The sequence below is a fragment of the Chrysochloris asiatica genome, unplaced genomic scaffold (genome assembly GCF_000296735.1).
Source record: "Chrysochloris asiatica unplaced genomic scaffold, ChrAsi1.0 scaffold00118, whole genome shotgun sequence".
In the NCBI taxonomy this organism is placed as follows: Eukaryota; Metazoa; Chordata; class Mammalia; order Afrosoricida; family Chrysochloridae; genus Chrysochloris; species Chrysochloris asiatica.
This window is the reverse complement of record NW_006408636.1, coordinates 9,271,305-9,289,283: the sequence shown is the minus strand read 5'-3', so window position 1 is coordinate 9,289,283 and position 17,979 is coordinate 9,271,305. Positions and strand designations below refer to the sequence as shown.

The following is a 17,979-nucleotide window of genomic DNA, read 5'->3' as shown; positions in this document are numbered from 1 at the left end:
TCTTCTTGAAGTTCATTAAGAATACTATGAATCTCTATACTTCTGAAGTGATTTTGGTAGAGGTGGTCTAGGAAAAATGCAGTAGTGTTTTAGCATGTATTTATTTTCTCCTATGTAGGTGGTGACTTATGCATTCAGTTCAGTGATGCTACAGCTAAGAAATCATTAACAAAATGAGTAGTCTTAACCTAACAAAGAAATTATAAGCATTTCTGATTATTTTAGTTAAGTATTTGACTCAACACTTTCTGTACATTTAAAATGCAAGTATCTTGAAGGTACTGCATAATCACCTTACAGAAGAATTAATATATTACATTTTATTATTTTTTTAGGAGTCCTGGTGTGGTGCTGTAGGATAAGCATGGGGCTGGTAACAGCAAGGTCGGTGGTTCAAACTCACCGATCGCTCCTTGGAACGGACTCGATAGCACTTAACAAGTACTTTTTAAAGATCTGACATTTGGCTGTGATATCCATAAGTGTGCTGTGGTTTAAGGCACCAGACTGCAAAACCATTCGAACTGGAAGGTCGGTGGTTCAACTGCTGTTTGGAAACCCTATAGGTCAGCTGCTGTTCGGAAACCCTATACATGGTTGCTATGGGTCAGAATCGACTCAATGGCACTTAACAACAACATCCATATGTTGGTTAATTTTCTTAAGAGCCCCATGATGGAAAGATTTAAAGATGAGATTGAGAAAAGTTGAAAGAAATTAAGATGATCAGGTTCTGCTAAATAATTACATGTAACTCACCGACGTTTCTGTTCATTAATTTATATCCACCCAATTACATAAAGCCTATTTGGAGGGGAAAGGGGGGGATGAGAAGAGGGGAAATGAAACAAAAGAATGAAAAACAACAGTGGAGATAGTGGTGGAATGCCGTGAAGTCAGTTCTGACTCATAGTGACCCTGCACAGGGTTTCCGAGGCAGTAAATCTTTACGGGAGCAGAAAGCCTCCTCTTTCTCCCTTGCAATGACTGGTGGTTTCGAACAGCTAACCTTGAGGTTAGAAGCCCAACTCATAACCACTACGCTACAATTCAAGGGAATGGAAAGAGAAGGAGGAGAAAGACTAAACAAACAATAACAATGAAAGAAAAAAAAGATTTTAAAAAAACAAAACAAAAAAATAAACCCAACAGTGTAGCTGTTAGAGCCAAGAGGAGAGAACTCTGTCCTGCAGGCCAAGGAGTTCACAAGGTGGGTGTAGGAGGGATGTGACAGCAAAGTTCCTGGCCCTAGAGAGTGTTATCTATGTTCAGGGCACTCAATCCACAAGTAGTTCATGAAGACCCCTGACAGAATTGGCTTCGTCTGTTAGGACCACACAGCCGCTGGGGGCAGGGCAAGATGACTTACTAAATGGTGGCTCTGCAGGTTTTGTAGGTCTGAAACCAAGCCTGTCTGAATTCAGCCACCAAAGTGGTGCACAAGATCCCCCCACCTCACAATGGCATGGCTTCTGACCATGTGGTTCTGAACTCCTGGAGAGCAGGTCTGTGTTAGGAGTGGATGAGGGTGGGAGCTGGCCATGCCTCTGGTCAATAGGGGAGTGTGGGGAAAAAGAAGGAATAGCACCTTCCCCAACACCTGTGCGAATCTGCCCTGCCAGGGTACCTTGTATAGCCAAAGTTGCTCACACAGTTCAATATGGTTGTGCAGCATCTGGCCAGCCATTCACCAGTTACTCTCCCCGTCTTCTTCTCCCAGCAAACACTGAATCCACTTCTCTAACAATTCCTCTGAAGTTAAGGGTTTCAAACTCATGTTTCTCTTTCATTTGGTCTCACATGTTTGTTGTAGAAGATCCGGGCAGTGCGTCTACTTAGTCTGCTATCTTGCTGGAAGTCATCCTGTTTCTTAACACTTAAAAGATGTCTTTTGCAGCAGATTTGCCAAATACAGTATGTTGTTTGATTTCTTGACTGCTACTTGCATGATTGTTGATTCTGGATCCTACCTAGTAAAATGAAATCTTTAACAACTTCAATATTTTCTTTATCATGATGTTAATCGTTGGTCTAGTTATGCAGACCCCCCCCCCCAATTAATTGCCTGCAGGCACCTCTGCAAGTGAGCCTTCTGCCCGAGAGCACTTATCTTTACTCATTCTGTGGGCCAGAAAGCCCACTGTTCTACCTTGTGCTCCGGGCTCTTGGTTCTACTACTGCTATTCCTGTCACAATTGTCTCCTGCATCAAAGAAGTTCAATGTGCATGACTTCAGGTTCCAAAGGACATGCTCCACTAATCTCTCGTCTTTCTTGATGATAGTGAGATCTCCTTCCTGCTTCTGAGATGACCTCTTTTATACCTGCACAGTCGCTGCTCTAAGTTGGGAGCTGCACCTTCATGGAGAGATGTATGAACTACTTCTTGGTAAGGTACCCTGATCCCAGACACCATTTAGGCCAGCAGGAACTCCATCTAGGATTAAGCATATACCTCCTTATCCTTCCCCCACACCTCAGGAGCTTCTTGGATGGCAGATGGTGCCAACCCATAGTGGGAATCCTATACCAACACCATCAGCTTTTTCTCGTCTCTGTATTCGGTCACTGCCCCAGTTTTCTTCTTTCTTTTATTTTTCCAATTCTGTGATAAACTTTTGTGTCAACTTGGCTAGCCCTGGATTCTCACTCGTTTGGCAGTTAAGATGTAGTAATCCCCAAGATGAGATTTAATAGAATCATCTCTACAATGAGAATTGCTATGAGCAGCCAAACAATTGAAAGGATGTTTCCTTGGGGGTATGGCCTGCTTGCTATCAATACATTGCTTAGTTTTAGCTGGATCCTTCAACTGGATTGTCATATGACCTCCAGTTCTTTGGAATTGAGCCAGTGGCCTGCCATCTTACCTGCCAACCTTGGACTCACTCTCCTCTGCAGCCTGCCATCTGACCTGTTGATCTTGGTTGGGTTCATCAGTTGTTGTAGTTACATGAGGTAGGAAAAGTCTCCAGCTTGACATTTGACTTGGAAGTTTCCCATCTCTATGACTGTGTGTGCGTATGTTGTTGTTCAATGCCATTGAGACAGTTCTAAATCAAAGCAATCCTGTACAGGGTTTCCAAGGAGTGGACAGTGGGTTTGAACTGCTGACCTTGGGATTAGCAGTCCAATGCTTATTCTACAGTGCCACTCCACTGAAGGTTGTTGTTGTTAAGTGCCATCGAGCCAGTTCTCACCCATAGTGACCCTGTATAGGGTTTCCAAAGAACAGCTGGTGAGTTTGAACCACCAACCTTGCAATTCAAATGGCTTTGCAGTCTGGCGCATTAACCCATAGCGCCACACCAGGACTCCCCATTAAAGATACAGGACAGGAGTAGAAAACCAACTTATAACACTAGTAAGTTAAGTCTAATTTAAAAGAATACCGAAAATCAGTGGAAAGCAGGAACACAGTTCCCAACTACCATGAATTATGCAGTTAAGTGTCCCATATTTTGGGAAATCACAGGGGTCAACACATCCAGAGTGCAATGGATAAACTATGCCCTGGGGAAACCATCTTCGAAATCACAATGTCTCCCCTGTGCCAGGTAAGTATATGAAGTATAGCTAGCTAGCCAGATTATTGTTGCTATTTAGTGCCATCGAGTCAGTTCTGACTCGTAGCGACCTGTACAGGGTTTCCAAGGAGCGACTGGTGGGTTTGCACTGCCAACCTTGTGGCTAGCAGTCCAGTGCTGATCCTACAACACCATACCAGGACCCTATTATCTAGGCCTGGTTTTACTTCTCTAGAGAACCCAGCCTAAGACATTTTCTCTTCTTTCCCTTCTTTGTTTTTTATCCTTTCTCTGCTTTCCTTTTCATTTTCTTGTTTCTATATCCTGCTTTCCCCTTCCTTCTTTTTCTTTTTCTGTATTAGTCTTTTTGTCTTTACAAATCTTTCTTTACCCACTCTAATTTTGGTTTTTTTCCCCCCTGTTTTTCTCTTTACTTAAATTTCCTTTCCTTTTTTCTGTTTAGTTACCAATTTTCCCTGCTTGGATTTTTTTGTTGTTGTTGTTTTGTTTTTTATTTTTACCCCCTTTTTTTCCTTGCCATACTCAGCAGGAGATGGCAACAATATCCACCACATGCAGCACAACCCACTGGGCAAGGATGACTACCTTTTCACTTACCACTTGATTAACAATAGCTAGCACACAAACCCACCTTCAGGTGCAATACACAAAGAATGAACAGAGAACTGTGCACACACATTCTATTTCACAGCTAACAGAAGACAGGTGATGAGTGCCTAAGAACATATCAACATACAATCACCAATTAAATACAGATGCAAGACTACAATAGCTCAGAAAAAGTAAAAAGAGGGAATAGTCTAGTTACAGAACTTCCAATGGAGAAGTCACATAGGCTTCGAGATAAAACAAACTGTTTTAAACTTTAAAAGACGTTAATAAATTGCAGGGTAACCTCAAAATATATCAATAAAACTACATATCAAAATAAGACACGGAAACCATAAAGACTTATTAAGTAGTAAAACAACAGCAACAGGCCTAGAGGGCTTTACTGGTAAATTTTACCATACATTCAGAGAAGAGCTGACACCAATTTTACTCTATTTCAGAACATAGAAAAAATAATTTAAAACTCCATAACACATTCTATGAAGCAAGCAAAACCAGGCAAAGACATTACTTTAAAAAGGTAAAATTATCTTACATTTCAGGACCATCAAGGGAGAAGAGCATGAGCAGAACATGGTACCCTAACCACAGAAGCAGCAACACCAGAGATGGAGGCAGAGGCAATGACTTGGAGAGAGTTTCTAAGACCTCTAGACTCATGGAAAGAGAAAGGCTGTGTACTGACAGCCAGGAGGCTGGCTTGCAGAATGTGCCCTTTGGTTGTTTAAATGATTATATATTTCTGAGTGTTTTTTTGTATACATCAAAAAATCAAGCAAACAGGAGAAACAAAACAAAAAAACCAGAGGGAATAGGACAAATATGAAGGGGATTATAATCACTGCAATGAAACAAAATATGAAGGGGATTATAATCACTACAATGAAACAAAATATGATAGGATGAAGGCAAAACAGATGTTCTCCCATGTAAACCATCACTCAATTCACAATAAAAGCTTTACAGAAATAAAAATAAATAAATAAGAAATGTGAAATTTTTTTAAATTCCTAGAAGCAAGTATGAATGAAAAAACATACCAAAGCCTTTGGAATGCAGCAAAAGCATAGATGCCAACTTACAACAATAAACACTCACATCACAAAAGTAGGATAGAAATTAATACCTTAACCCAACAAACTCTAACAGCTACAAAAAGAGCAGTAAAGAAAGCCTATATAGGCTCCAGAAGAGAGAAACTAATAATGATTATAACAGAAAAACAACAGAACAAGACTAAATATTGGACCTTCGAAAAGATTAACAAATTTGACAAGCCACCCGCCAATCTAACAAAAGTGAAAAAGGAGAAGGTGCAAGTAACACAAAGAGTTAAATGATTGACATCACAATAGAACCAACTGAAATTTAAAACAAATAATAACTGTGTGGCATTGTGGAGTAAAGCACTGGACCGCAAGGTCAGCTGAACAAGGTCAGAGGTTCAAACTCCTTGGAAACCCTGTACAGGGTCACTATGAGTAGAAACCGAATCGACAACACTTAACAACACAAGCACTGTGCTCCAAAAATTTGAAAACCTAAAGAAAATGGACAAATTTCTAGAACTATTCACCTACTTAAAAGTGCACATACTGAGGTAGGGGAAAAAAACAGATCAAATCATTATAAAAAGGAAAGAAAGAAAAGGAGGGAGGGAAGGAAGGAAGGAAAGAAAGCCCAACTCCCATCAATACATCAAAAAAAGAAAAACCACCAAGGCCCAGGAGGCTTCCGTGGAGAAGTCTACCAAATATTCTGAGAAGAGCTAATGCCAATTCTACTTTTAAAATTCCAGAACACAGAAAAAGTTGGTATACTCCTAAACTGGAGTCCTGGTGTACCACTGTGGAATAAAGCACTGGATGGTAAAGTCAGTCTGAATCATAAGGTTGGTGATTCAAACTCACCAGCTGCTCCTTATACAGGGCCCCTATGACTCACAACAGACTCAACAGCACTTGAACAAGAACTCAAAAGCTCATTTTCTGTAGTAAACATAACCCTGATTCCAAAGCCAAGCAAAAACAAGATTAAAAAAGAAAATTACAATATCCCTGATGAACACAATGTAAAAATTTCAACAAAATCAGAGCCAATAGATTCCAACCCATATAAAAAATGTAATGATACATCACAACCAAGTGGAATTTGTATCTGGTATGCAAAAGTCAGTCTGAACAGCAAGGTCAGCAGTTCAAACTCAGCAGCTGCTCCTCAGAACACCTATGCAGGGTCTCTATGGGTAGGAACCTCTCTAGGGCACTTAACAACAACATGTAAGAATGGTTCAACATTAGAAAAACAAAACAATTCACTATGTAAGTGAAACAAAGGAAAACAATTACAAGATGTCAATAGATGCAGAAAAGGCATTTTGATAAAATAGAAAACCCTTTCCTGAATTGGAAAAAAAAAATCAGCGAAACAGGAAAAGAAAGGAAATTTTCCCTATATTGAGGACAAATACACAAAACCAATAGTCAAAATTATTCTCAACAGAGCAACTAAAAGCATGCCCCTTGGGAATTGAATTAAACAAGGCTGCCCTCTATCACCATTCCTATTCAACAATGTATTGAAAGTCCTAGCCAGGATAATAAAGCAAGAAAGGGAAATAAAAGCATCCAAATTGGTAAGGAAGAAGCAAAATGATTCCTATTTGAAGATCATTGTTGTTGTTGTTGTTAAGTGCCATCGAGTTGATTCCAACCCATAGCGACCCTATATAGGGTTTTCAAGGAGAAGCTAGTGAGCTTGAACCGTCGACCTTGCAATTCAAAGGACTTTGCAGTCTGACGCATTAGTCCAGTGAAGATACGATCCTATGAATAGAAAATCCCAGAGACTCAAGTAAGAAAAGCTACTAAAAATAATTCAAAGATTTAGCAAAGCTGCAGGGTACAAGATAAATATTTTAAAATTCACTTCATGAGCTGGACTGTAAAATCCATTTGAACTGCAAGGTTGGCAGTTCAAACTCACCAGCTGCTACTTGGAAACACTTGGATCACTATGAGTCGGAACTGACTTGATAGCACTTAACAACAACAACAACAATAAATACAGCTATATTCCACCACTTGTCTGTCAGTTTGTCGTATTGTGGTGGCTTGTGCGTTGCTGTGATGCTGAAAGCTACGCTGGTGGTATTTTAAATACTAGCAGGGTCAGCCAGGCAGAGCTTCCAAACTAAGACAGACTAGGAAGGAGGAGAGGTGAACTACTTCTGAATGTTTAGCCATTGAAAACAGCACAATACTGTCAAATATAATGTCAGAAGTTGAAAACATTATGAATCGGACAAAAATATTATCTGCTACAATGCTGGAAGATGGGCCTCTCAGCTTGCTAGGCACTCAAAATATGACTGGGGAAGAGCTACCTCCTCAAAGTAGAGCTGACCATGACAACGCAATGGAGTAAAACTTTTCAGGACCTTCATTTGCTGATGGGGCACAACTCAAAAAATGAGGAAAAATGGCTGCAAACATTCATTAATATCTGGAACATGTAACGTATGAGGTATAAATCTTCCAAAAATTGTCAGTTGACAAAAATAAAATGGAATGCATAAAGATCAGTATCTTAAGCAATAGTGAGCTGAACTGGATCAGTATTGACAAATGTGAATTTGACAATCATAGTTTACTATTCTGGGAATGACAAATTTAAAAGGAATACAGTAACATTCATCATCAAAAAGAACATTTCAATATTTTTAAGTGCAACACTGTCTGGGATACGATAAATATCCCATATACCTACAAGGAACACCAGGAGTCCTGGTATGGCACTGTAGAATAAAGCACTGGACCTTACAGTCAGTTTGAACGGTAAGGCCCGCAGTTCAAACCCATCTGCTAGTCCTCGAAAACCCTGCACAGGGTCACGTATGAGTTGGAACCAACTCGACGGCACTTAACATAACAATAAGCAATACCAGTTCATACAATTATTAAATTTTACTTAGCCAACTAAAGCCAGTGATGATGAAACTGAAAAATTCAATCAACTTTTTCAGTCTGAAATTTAATTACTGATGATTGGAATGCAAAGGTTAGAAACAAAGAGGAAAGCTCCGTAGTTGAAAAATACGGTGTGGGTTATAGAAATGAAACTAGAGATGGCATGATAGAATTTTTCAAGACCAAGGATTTATTCATTGCAAATACCTTTTTTAAAACAAAAAAGGTAGAAAGAACAAGGCAGACCCGTGGAATTGCTGCCAGGTCTGCTCTTGGCCCACACCCAGCGTCTGTCACCATCGCCACAGCCACGGGTGTGCCAGTGGAGACCAACTCCACTGAAGACCGGCACACCTTCCTGAAGCAGGGCCAGACCTGCGTGGTGCACTACACTGTAAAAGATGCTTGAAGACAGAAAGAAATTTGATTCCTCCCGGGACAGAAACAAGTCCTTTAAAAGTTTATACTGGACAAGCAGGAGGTGACCCAAGGCTGGGAAGAAGGGTTGCCCAGATGAGTGTGGATCAGAGAACCAAACTGACCATCTCCCAAGACTATGCTTATGATGCCACTGGGGACCTAGGCACCATCCCACTAAACACCTCTCATCTTTGACATGTTGTTGTTGTTGTTGTGAAGTGCCGTCGAGTCGGTTACGACCCATAGCGACCCTGTACAGGGTTTCCAAGGGTGTAAATCTTTACGGGAGTAGAAAGCCTCATCTTTCTCCCGCGGAGCGGCTGGTAGTTTCGAACCGCTGACCTTAAGGTTCGCAGCCCGATTCGTAACCACTACGGGAATAACAAGAATGGCCTCCTCCCTTAGCTCCCTGTTCTTCTATCTGCCACCTCCAGACACCTGCACGTGATTCCATAAGGAGCTTTCCCCAACATTCCGTCACACTCTCTATATAAACATAGACCCTGACTGCATGTGTTCTGTCACTCACCTTTGCTTCTGACACTTATGTTTCCTTTTCCCCTTTCTCCCCAAATGTTTGGTGATTTAAAATACATGCAATCCACCTCAAATTACTTATTTTATTATTTCGTCCTGGTTTTGGGGTAAAGTTTCAGTCTTTTGGATCTAGGTTTCCAATTAAGCATATGATCCAGTATTAAAACCAAATTTGATTCAACAAAAATGGGTGAACTTTAGAATAGGAATTGGTGTGGGGTAGGAGGACGGTACAAGAAACTTTATTCTATTTTTGGGGGATGAAATTTTTATTATATATTAAACATTTCTGCTGCTGCACCACAAAGCCATAGCAGATATAAGGCATTGAGGGCTGAATTTTTCTCCAAGTTGAGAGATGTCCTTGGGCTGAATTCAAAGCTATACCCCAAACTAAATGAAGTTGGAAAATGGAGAGCCTTTGTATCCACCAGCCCCACTCACCTTCACCTTAAACCTTCTGCCTTTCGAAAGCAGATTGTTTCCACTGTGGTATTAGACACTACAGAGCCTAACAGGAACCTCTAAAGGCTTCCTGGATAGCCTGGCTTGTTTTGTTTGGTTTTGGTTTTGCCATCTAATGGTTTTTCTAATGAATTTTCAGAACTTTGTGTAATTTTATAACTATCAAAACTCCACCACTTCCCAAATTGAAGATGCTGTTTATAGGCATTTAACACCCAGGGAAAAAGCCATCATGACAAATCCTTGAGTGCTCTCTAAGAAAATGATGGTGATCATCTCAATTTCAGCATCTATACTTTCTGAAGTTCAGATCCCCCTGCTGATCTCAAAGGTTTTCCTTCAGTGGTTCAAGCTCCCCAGTTGCTCCTGGAAAACCCTATATAAGGTCTCTAGAAGTCAGAACTAACTCAACAGCACTTAACAACAGCAACCCACCCCTTTGCTGTCCCGTGTAGTGATTTGGTAGAGAAGTTGTTGCTGCCACACTTCTCCTATCTTCTGCACCACATACAAATTTCAAGTTTTATTATTGCAATAAAAGTGCTTTATGCTGGCTTTTCTCAAAAGAAAAACAAAAAACATAAAAGGTGATTATACACATGGACCTCACCAGATAGAATACACAGGAATCAAATTATGGCATCTGTGGTAAAACACAGTAGAAAAATCTCAATATCATCAGCCAAAACAAGGCTAGAAGCTGACTGGAACAGACCACCAATTTCCCACATGCAAGCTGAAGGTGGAGAAAATAAAAAATCCACATGAGCCAAAAGATGACCTTGAACATATCCCACCCACCTGAATTTAGACACCTTCTGAAAAAAAGATTTTATGCATTGGACACAAGACTGAAGACCAAAGAGCTATGGGATGACATCCAGAATTTCACACAGGAAGAAAGCGAAAGGTCATTTAAAAGGGAGGAAAAAAAGAAAAGAACAAAATGGATGCCAGAAGAGACTCAAACTTCAGCATACATCAGAATCAGCTACCTTGTGAACTTATTTTTAAAATGCAGCTTTGTGAGCCTCATTCTAGAAGGGCAGGAATCAGAAATTGCATTTTTAATAAGCACCCCCAAGTAATTCTGATGCAGGAAGCTGGAGAGTTCACCTTCAGAAATACTAGTTGAGCATTCGTCTCCTTTTGCTTGAAATTGTGGCACGATCAAGATATTTGGAACAATAACCTGCTCAGTAGGTGACCCATTTGCCTTCCTTTTCTGATTGTTTTAATCAGCATAATCTAAAAAACACAGTAGCTCTGCATATTATGGCATAGTCTTATAGGATGGTTACTATCATGTTGTAATAATATTAACAAAATGAAGACTCTTAAGCTAAAAAAGATAGTAAGTAGGCTAAAAAAAAAGATAGTAAGTGGGCCTCAGAGTGCCAGTTAGGCTTTAATTTATCTATGAAAACCATTCCCTTATTGGGCACTGTTTCATTATGTTGTGCATAAGGTCACTATGTGTCAGAACCAACTGGAGGGCACCTAACACCCCTTACACAGGCGCTGTACTTCAGTAGTACTTCTCTAGGAGCCCTGGTGGTGCAGTGATTAAAGAGTCTGACTGCTAACCAAAAAGGTGGGTGGTTTTAACCCACCAGCTTCTCTGTGAGGGAAAGATGTGGCAGTCTGTTTCTACAAAGATTTACAGCCTTAGAAACCCTATGAGGCAGTTCTACCTTGTCCTATAGGGTCACTATGAATCAGAATTGACTCAACAGCAAGGATTTCTGTTTTGTTTGCTTGCTTGTTTTTAGTACTTTTCTCTTTCAACTGCCAAAAAAAAATCCCTTCTACCACCTATACTTTATTAAAGGAGCTCTGGTAGTGTAGTGGTTACGAATTGGGCTGCGAACCCCAAGGTCAGCAGTTCGAAACTACCAGCTGTTCCGCGGAAGAAAGATGAGGCTTTCTGACTCCACGGCACCTAACAACAACATACTTTATTAATCACCTTATCTCATAAATCCATGGGAAAACAGAAGCAATCAGAAAGGAAACTCCCTTGTCCTCCCACCAACAAATCTACCAGCTTATCTGCAACTATGAAGAGCTCTGGTAGCATAGTGGTTACGAGTCAGGCTGCCAACCTCAAGCAGTTCGAAACTACCAGCAGTTCCGCGGGGGAAAGATGAGGCGTTCTGCTCCCGTACAGATTTACAGCCTTAGAAACCCTGTGCAGGGTCGCTATGAGTCAGAATAGACTCCACGGTACTTAACAACAACAACAACATATGCAACTATACAGGACTCTGTCTTCTCTACTGTTAACAAAAGATGCCATGTCCTTACCACTATCTAAGGCCAACCCCCACCATGTACTTTATATCTCATCCCCTCCAGCCTTTTCAAGGATTTTACTCCTGCAGTTTTCCACTTGGTGCTGCACCACTGTTTCCTCTCTCATGTAGCATTAATTCTACTCTCCCTAGATCCCATGTCCCCCAGTTTTCTATTTCTAGCCTTGAACTCTCCACTAGATTCCAACTGTTTACTTATTATCTTGAAATATTCACTAAGTATTTAAAACATAACATGGCCAACACAATTATTTGTTTCATCCCTCAATCCTGCTGTTGTCCTAATTTTACTAATCTCAATGATATCATCCAGCAACACTAACCATCCTTGATTTCTCCTCTTTCCCTTACCTCCCACATCAAATCCATCAACAAGGCCTGTTAGCTTTACCTCTGTATTTCCTGTAATCTAAGAATTATATGTATTTGTAGGAATGTAAAAAAAAAAAAAAAAATAGCACTACCAATTAAACTACAACTTGACATCAAATAAATTGCATCCCAATCTTGGAAATGTAAAAACATGAAAAAATCTCAGAACTGATAGCTACTATATATCCTTTTCCTCTCCCCTCCAATCCTACAGAATCTCAAGTTATGAGAGGCTTTTGCCTACCAGGTCTCATTTACTAAGTAAGAAATTTCTCCATTTAAAAAGTAAATTAAAAAAAAAAAAGTAAATTATACATATATACTTCTCTATGTGAAGATCTGAGGAAAAGTCAGTCTGATATGAATGTAAAAAAAATAAAACAACTAAAAATTCTACCTGCATTAATGAAAATACAGAGCTCAGATCACAGGAAGTAATAGCCCCAACTTGCAGCTAGGATGGGTGTAGAAGCCGGCAGGTTGTTGACTAGCCTCAAGGACTAATCTCCAAACAGAAGTCCAGGAATTCAGTTTTACCAGTTTTTCATCAAATCTTAAAAGATAGTGACTCTTATTAACTAAATTCACAAGGAATTAAAAAGAAACAAGAGTGTCGTTCACCTCTAGGGATGCCAATTATCTGTCCTGGGCACTCCCTATTTGGGGGCAAGTGAATGAGGGTCAGAGAGAACTACAATTTTATTTTTGCCATGTTTTACATACACAGTGACATTGATTATATTCTTAGATTGTACAATCATTCTCACACTCCTTAATGAGGGAGTTATTTTCCCCTCATTAACATAAACTCACTGCCCCCCCACCCCCAGGCTCCTATGTAACCCTTTGAGCTGCAGTTGTCAATCTGATCCCATGTATTAGTTTTATAAAGAGCCCAATGCTCAAGGCAAACCTTTTTTTTAACTAGTTAAATTAAATTACTGTTCAGTTTTAAGACAACTTCAGGGGATAATTTTTGTTTTAAGATTTAGAGCTTATCTCGACTTTTTACATTTTTGAACACAAATATTAATTTTTAACTGAATGCTGCAAGAAACATCTTTGTATGTTTAATTCTTTCAATAAGTTGAATTTTCCTTAAGACGGATTCCCAAAAGCATGCTCTTAGAATTGTTAGGTACCAGTCATGTCAATTTCCAACTCATAGCAATCTCACATGACAGAACAGAACTATTCCATAAGGTTTTCCAGGCTGCAATCTTTACAGGAGGATAGCACCAGGTCTTTCTCTCATGGAGCTGTTGAGTGGGTTCAGATCATCAATTTTTTCAGTTAGCAGACCATTTACACCACCAGGGTTCCTTGACAGCTCTTGCAAAGCCAACCAACACCAAACCCACTGACATGTAGTCAAGTCCAAGTCATAGCAACCCTGTACAGGGCAGAGTAGAACTGCTTCTTAGAATTTCTGATACAGTAAATATTTATGGGAGCAGACAGTCTCATCTTTCTCCTGCAAAGCATATGGTGGGTTTGAACCACCAACCTTGTAGTTAGCAGCCCAACACTTAGGCCACACCATCACCAGAGCTCCTTATAGCTCTTCAGACATTTACTTAATTGTTTTCAAGGGTTGTATCAGTTTACCATATCACCAACATCGTATGATTAAATACTTTAAATTTGGTAGTTTAATCAGCAAATAGTTTTTAAGTTAGCACTTCATTTTATTAATTTTTAAGATGTATGTTTTATGTTTGCCTCATTTTTTTATTAATCACCTACCCAATTTTAATGACTATCATGAAATGTTTACCAAACGTTTTGTGACTAACAATAAAAAACAATGAAATGGGGAGTGAGGAACATTTTGTCCTTGTTCCTCCTCATACTCCCCAGAGATAAGCAATGTAACATATTCTACTAGAAAATTTTTAAGCGTAAGCATGTATGGTAGCTTAGCGGTTACGAATCAGGCTGTGAACCGCAAGGTCAGCAGTTTAAAACTACCAGCTGTTCCGCAGGAGAAAGATGAGGCTTTCTGCTTCCGTAAAGAGTTACAGCCTCAGAAACCCTGTATAGGGTCGCTATGAGTCAAAACCGACTCCACGGCACATCACCACTACCACCACCATGTATGCCAGCAAAAATCAAAAGTAAACATTTTCTCCTTTCTTTACAAATGCTATTATGCTATATAGACTATCCTGCTTTCTCCCTATTTCCAGTCTACCCACCTTCCCACTCTTTCAACTTTGTCCTTATTATTGCTTTTTTTATTTTGAAAGATTGACTATTCCATTCTTCATAGAAGTATGCTAGAGTTGTTGTCCCCCCTAAATACCTATCTACTATTTAGCTAAAAGTTGGACCATAAGGATGAATTCCTTTCCAGACCTGAAGGTTGGTCAGGGGCCACAGTCTCAAGTTCCTCCCATCTCTTTCTGACCAGTAAGCCTGGTTTTGTTTTTGTTTTTAATCATTTTGAGTCCTGTTTCACATATTCTGCTGCTCTATCTGGGACTTTATAATGTGATCCTTCCCTTTCAGAACAGTTAGTAGTGGTAGCCAGGCACCATCTAGTTCTTCTGGTCTCAGTCTTGGAAACATGCAGTTCTCTCGTCCATTGGACTAACTGATTCCAAGCCTTTCAATTCTTATCATTCTTCTTACTTCTGCACATGGAAAGACCAAAAGCTGCACCTTAAATGGCCGCTCATGAGTTTTTAAGCTCTTACAAAACTTTTTGAAGTCCCCTCACATATCTTAGTAGTCTTTCCATTATCAGTATACATAACTCTCACATTTTTTTAAATGAACCATAATTTATTCAACTAGGCCCTGAGGACATTTAAGTTCCTTCCAAATTTTTGCTATTACAAACAATATTGCAAACAATGTCCTTATACATTGGTTATGTAATGGTATATTCTGTGTACTGGTGTGAATCTAGGAATAATTAAATCAAATACCCTTCTTCCACAGAAAAGTATAAAACCCAAAAAAGCCTAGATACAGAGTCCTGGTGTGATGCTGAAGGATAAGCACTGGACCACAAATTCGGTTTAAACTGAAGGGTCGGTGGTTCAAATTCACTAGCCACTCCTTGGAAATTCTATGCAGGATCGCTGAGTCAAAACAGACTCAAAGGCCCTTAACAACAATATAATTAAAAGCTGAATAAATTTTAATGTCTATGTATGTATTTGTATTTCTTTCCCTGAGAATCCATTGCCTTTGTACTGATTTTGACTCATAGTGACCCTAAAGGACAGAGTAGAACTGCCCCTATAGTGTTTCCAAAGTTGTAAATCTTTATGAAAGCAGACTGCCACATCTTTCTTCTATAGAGTGGGTTAGTCTGTTTGAACTGCTACTTTTCAGTTAACAAGCAAATGCTTAACCACTGCATGACCAAGTCTCCTGAGAACTATCTCTTGTACTTTTTCTATTGGTTTATTCACCGTTATCTAAGTTCTTTGTAGACTAAGGAAACTAGCTTTTTATCATAAGTAATACAAACATTTCTCCAGGTTTTTAAAAATAATTTTTATGCTTTTGGGCTTGATATCAAACTTAGACCTTTCCCATTCCAATATTATTGAGAAAAAAAATCCATCTATGGTTTCTTCTAGTATTCATACTGTTTTTTATTATTTAATATTTGATCTATGTATAATTTATTGATATAAGGAATGATAAGAATCCAACTTTTATTTTTTCCAGAGTCAATTGTTCTCAAATTATGTTGAGTAATCACCCATCTTTTCCCTACTGATTTGAATTGTTTATATCGTAAAATACATTTTCATACATATGACTCTATTTCAGACTCTATTCTGCAGGAGCTCTGTGGCTCTGCAGTGAACACTGGACTGCATACTACAAGGTCAGCAGTTCGAGCCCACCAGCTGCTACACGGAAGAAGATGAATCTTTCTGCTCCTGAAAGATTGACAGCCTCAGAAATCCTATACAGGACTGATACAAGTCGGAACCAACTTGGCAAAATTCCAGAAAAGAAAAGATTTACAGGAAACAAAATACTTTTCCTAAAATATCTGAGTTACCATACCCACTCAATGCCACTGAGTCAATTCTGACTCATAGGGGCCCTATATAAGGTTTTTAAGACTATAAATCTTTACAGGAGCAGACAGACAGCCTTATTTTTCTCCCTTGGGGCAGCAGTTGGATTTGAACCGCCAACCTTTCAGTTAGAAGTATATCCCACAGCATCACCAGGGATGTGGCGCTGTAGGATAAGCACAGGACTGCTAACCTCACAAGGTCTGCGGTTCAAACCTACCAGTCACTCCTCAAAAACCCTATATAGGGTTCACTATGAATAGGAACCAACTCGATGGTTATAAAACAACAGGTTATACACTCTGCAGTTATTTCTAAGTGAAATAAACATATATGCTTTGAGAAAGTTGTTTTGCCAACAGAATAGGATTCGACAAAGGGGAAATGGAACTTTTCATATCTCACCGGTTCTCATACTGGATATGCGATCCACTAGCTTCTTCTTCTTTGGACATTTCCATGTCTGTAGTCAAGACAAAGACATACTTGCTTAAAAAAAACTAGAACCCAAAATCAGTTAGAACATTTCTACATTTTGCATTTATCTTTGAGCAGCTACTTCACTCTAATTTAAAGTCTAAACTTGGCTTTTGTTCAAGTTGCTAAGTGCTGTGGAGTCAGTTCCATAAAAACTCATAGCGACTCTGTATAGTACAGGGTTTCCGAAGAGCTGCTTGTGAGTTTGAATCGCCGACCTTGAGGTTCAAACCAGCCTTGCAGTCCAGCGCATTATCCGCAGCGCCACACCAGGACTTTGCTTTAGGAAATAAGCATTATATAAATGTGTTTTGTTGCAGAATTTTCCTGGCTGGAGAAAACTAGTGACCCATCATCCCACTTTATCTCAAGGTTTTTTGCAGATCAGAAAGTCCAAAGAATACTGCACCCCCTGATGTTGTCACCTCAAATCAACCAAGGGGGTATGCAAGAAAATCATTTATTAGACCCTAGCTAAATTTCCTCACTAAAGGAGCTCTGGTATCGTAGTGGTTAGGAATCGGGCTGCTAACATCAAGGTCGGCAGTTCGAAACTACCAGCTAGTCCGCGGGGGGGTGGGGGTAGGGTCAAAGATGAGGCTTTCTGCTCCCATAAAGATTTACAGCCTCGGAAACCTGTGCAGGGTCACTATGAGTCGGAACTGACTCCATGGTACTGAACAACAAACAACATAATGCATTAGGCGCTGGAGGATAAGCACTGGACTGCAAGGTCGGTTTGAACTGCAAGATCGGCAGTTCAAATACACTAGCTGCTACTCGGAAGCCCTATATAGGGTCGCTATGAGCCAGAACCGACTTTGCCGCACTTAACAACTCCTATAATCCCACACCCAAACAAACTTCTACCTCCAACACCCAACCATTCCCACCTCACCCGTCCAAGAGGGTGTTCAACACTCAAGCCTCAGACTCCATTCCCAACATCCTCCGCGTACCCCCTATTCCCCTCCTCCAGCCAATATTCCACCAATCCCCGCCCTCCCCACCATATCTCCTAGACCTCCACACTCCTGCTCACGCTTCCCACGAGCGTTTTCTACCAATCAGATTTCCATCCCCCCTCCCCCAACACATCCGTCACCACCCCCCAACTCTACGTCTGTGCGTTTCCCATCAGTCTCCCACCAATAGAACTTCTACCCCTCACCCCCTCACATCTTAAACCTCCTACTCTCCCACCACCATCTTATCCC

The 17,979-nt window shown here is 40.1% G+C and overlaps 1 protein-coding gene across 1 annotated transcript in view; it reads right to left on the bottom strand.

The window, feature by feature from the left end:
• ACRC (acidic repeat containing) overlaps positions 1 to 17,979 on the bottom strand; it is a 52,614-nt gene that overhangs the window by 34,175 nt on the left and 460 nt on the right. Inside the window, exon 2 of the mRNA XM_006868556.1 lies at positions 16,691 to 16,774. Within this exon, the coding sequence (XP_006868618.1) occupies positions 16,691 to 16,774 (84 nt within the window). The remainder of the gene's footprint in view (positions 1 to 16,690; positions 16,775 to 17,979) is intronic.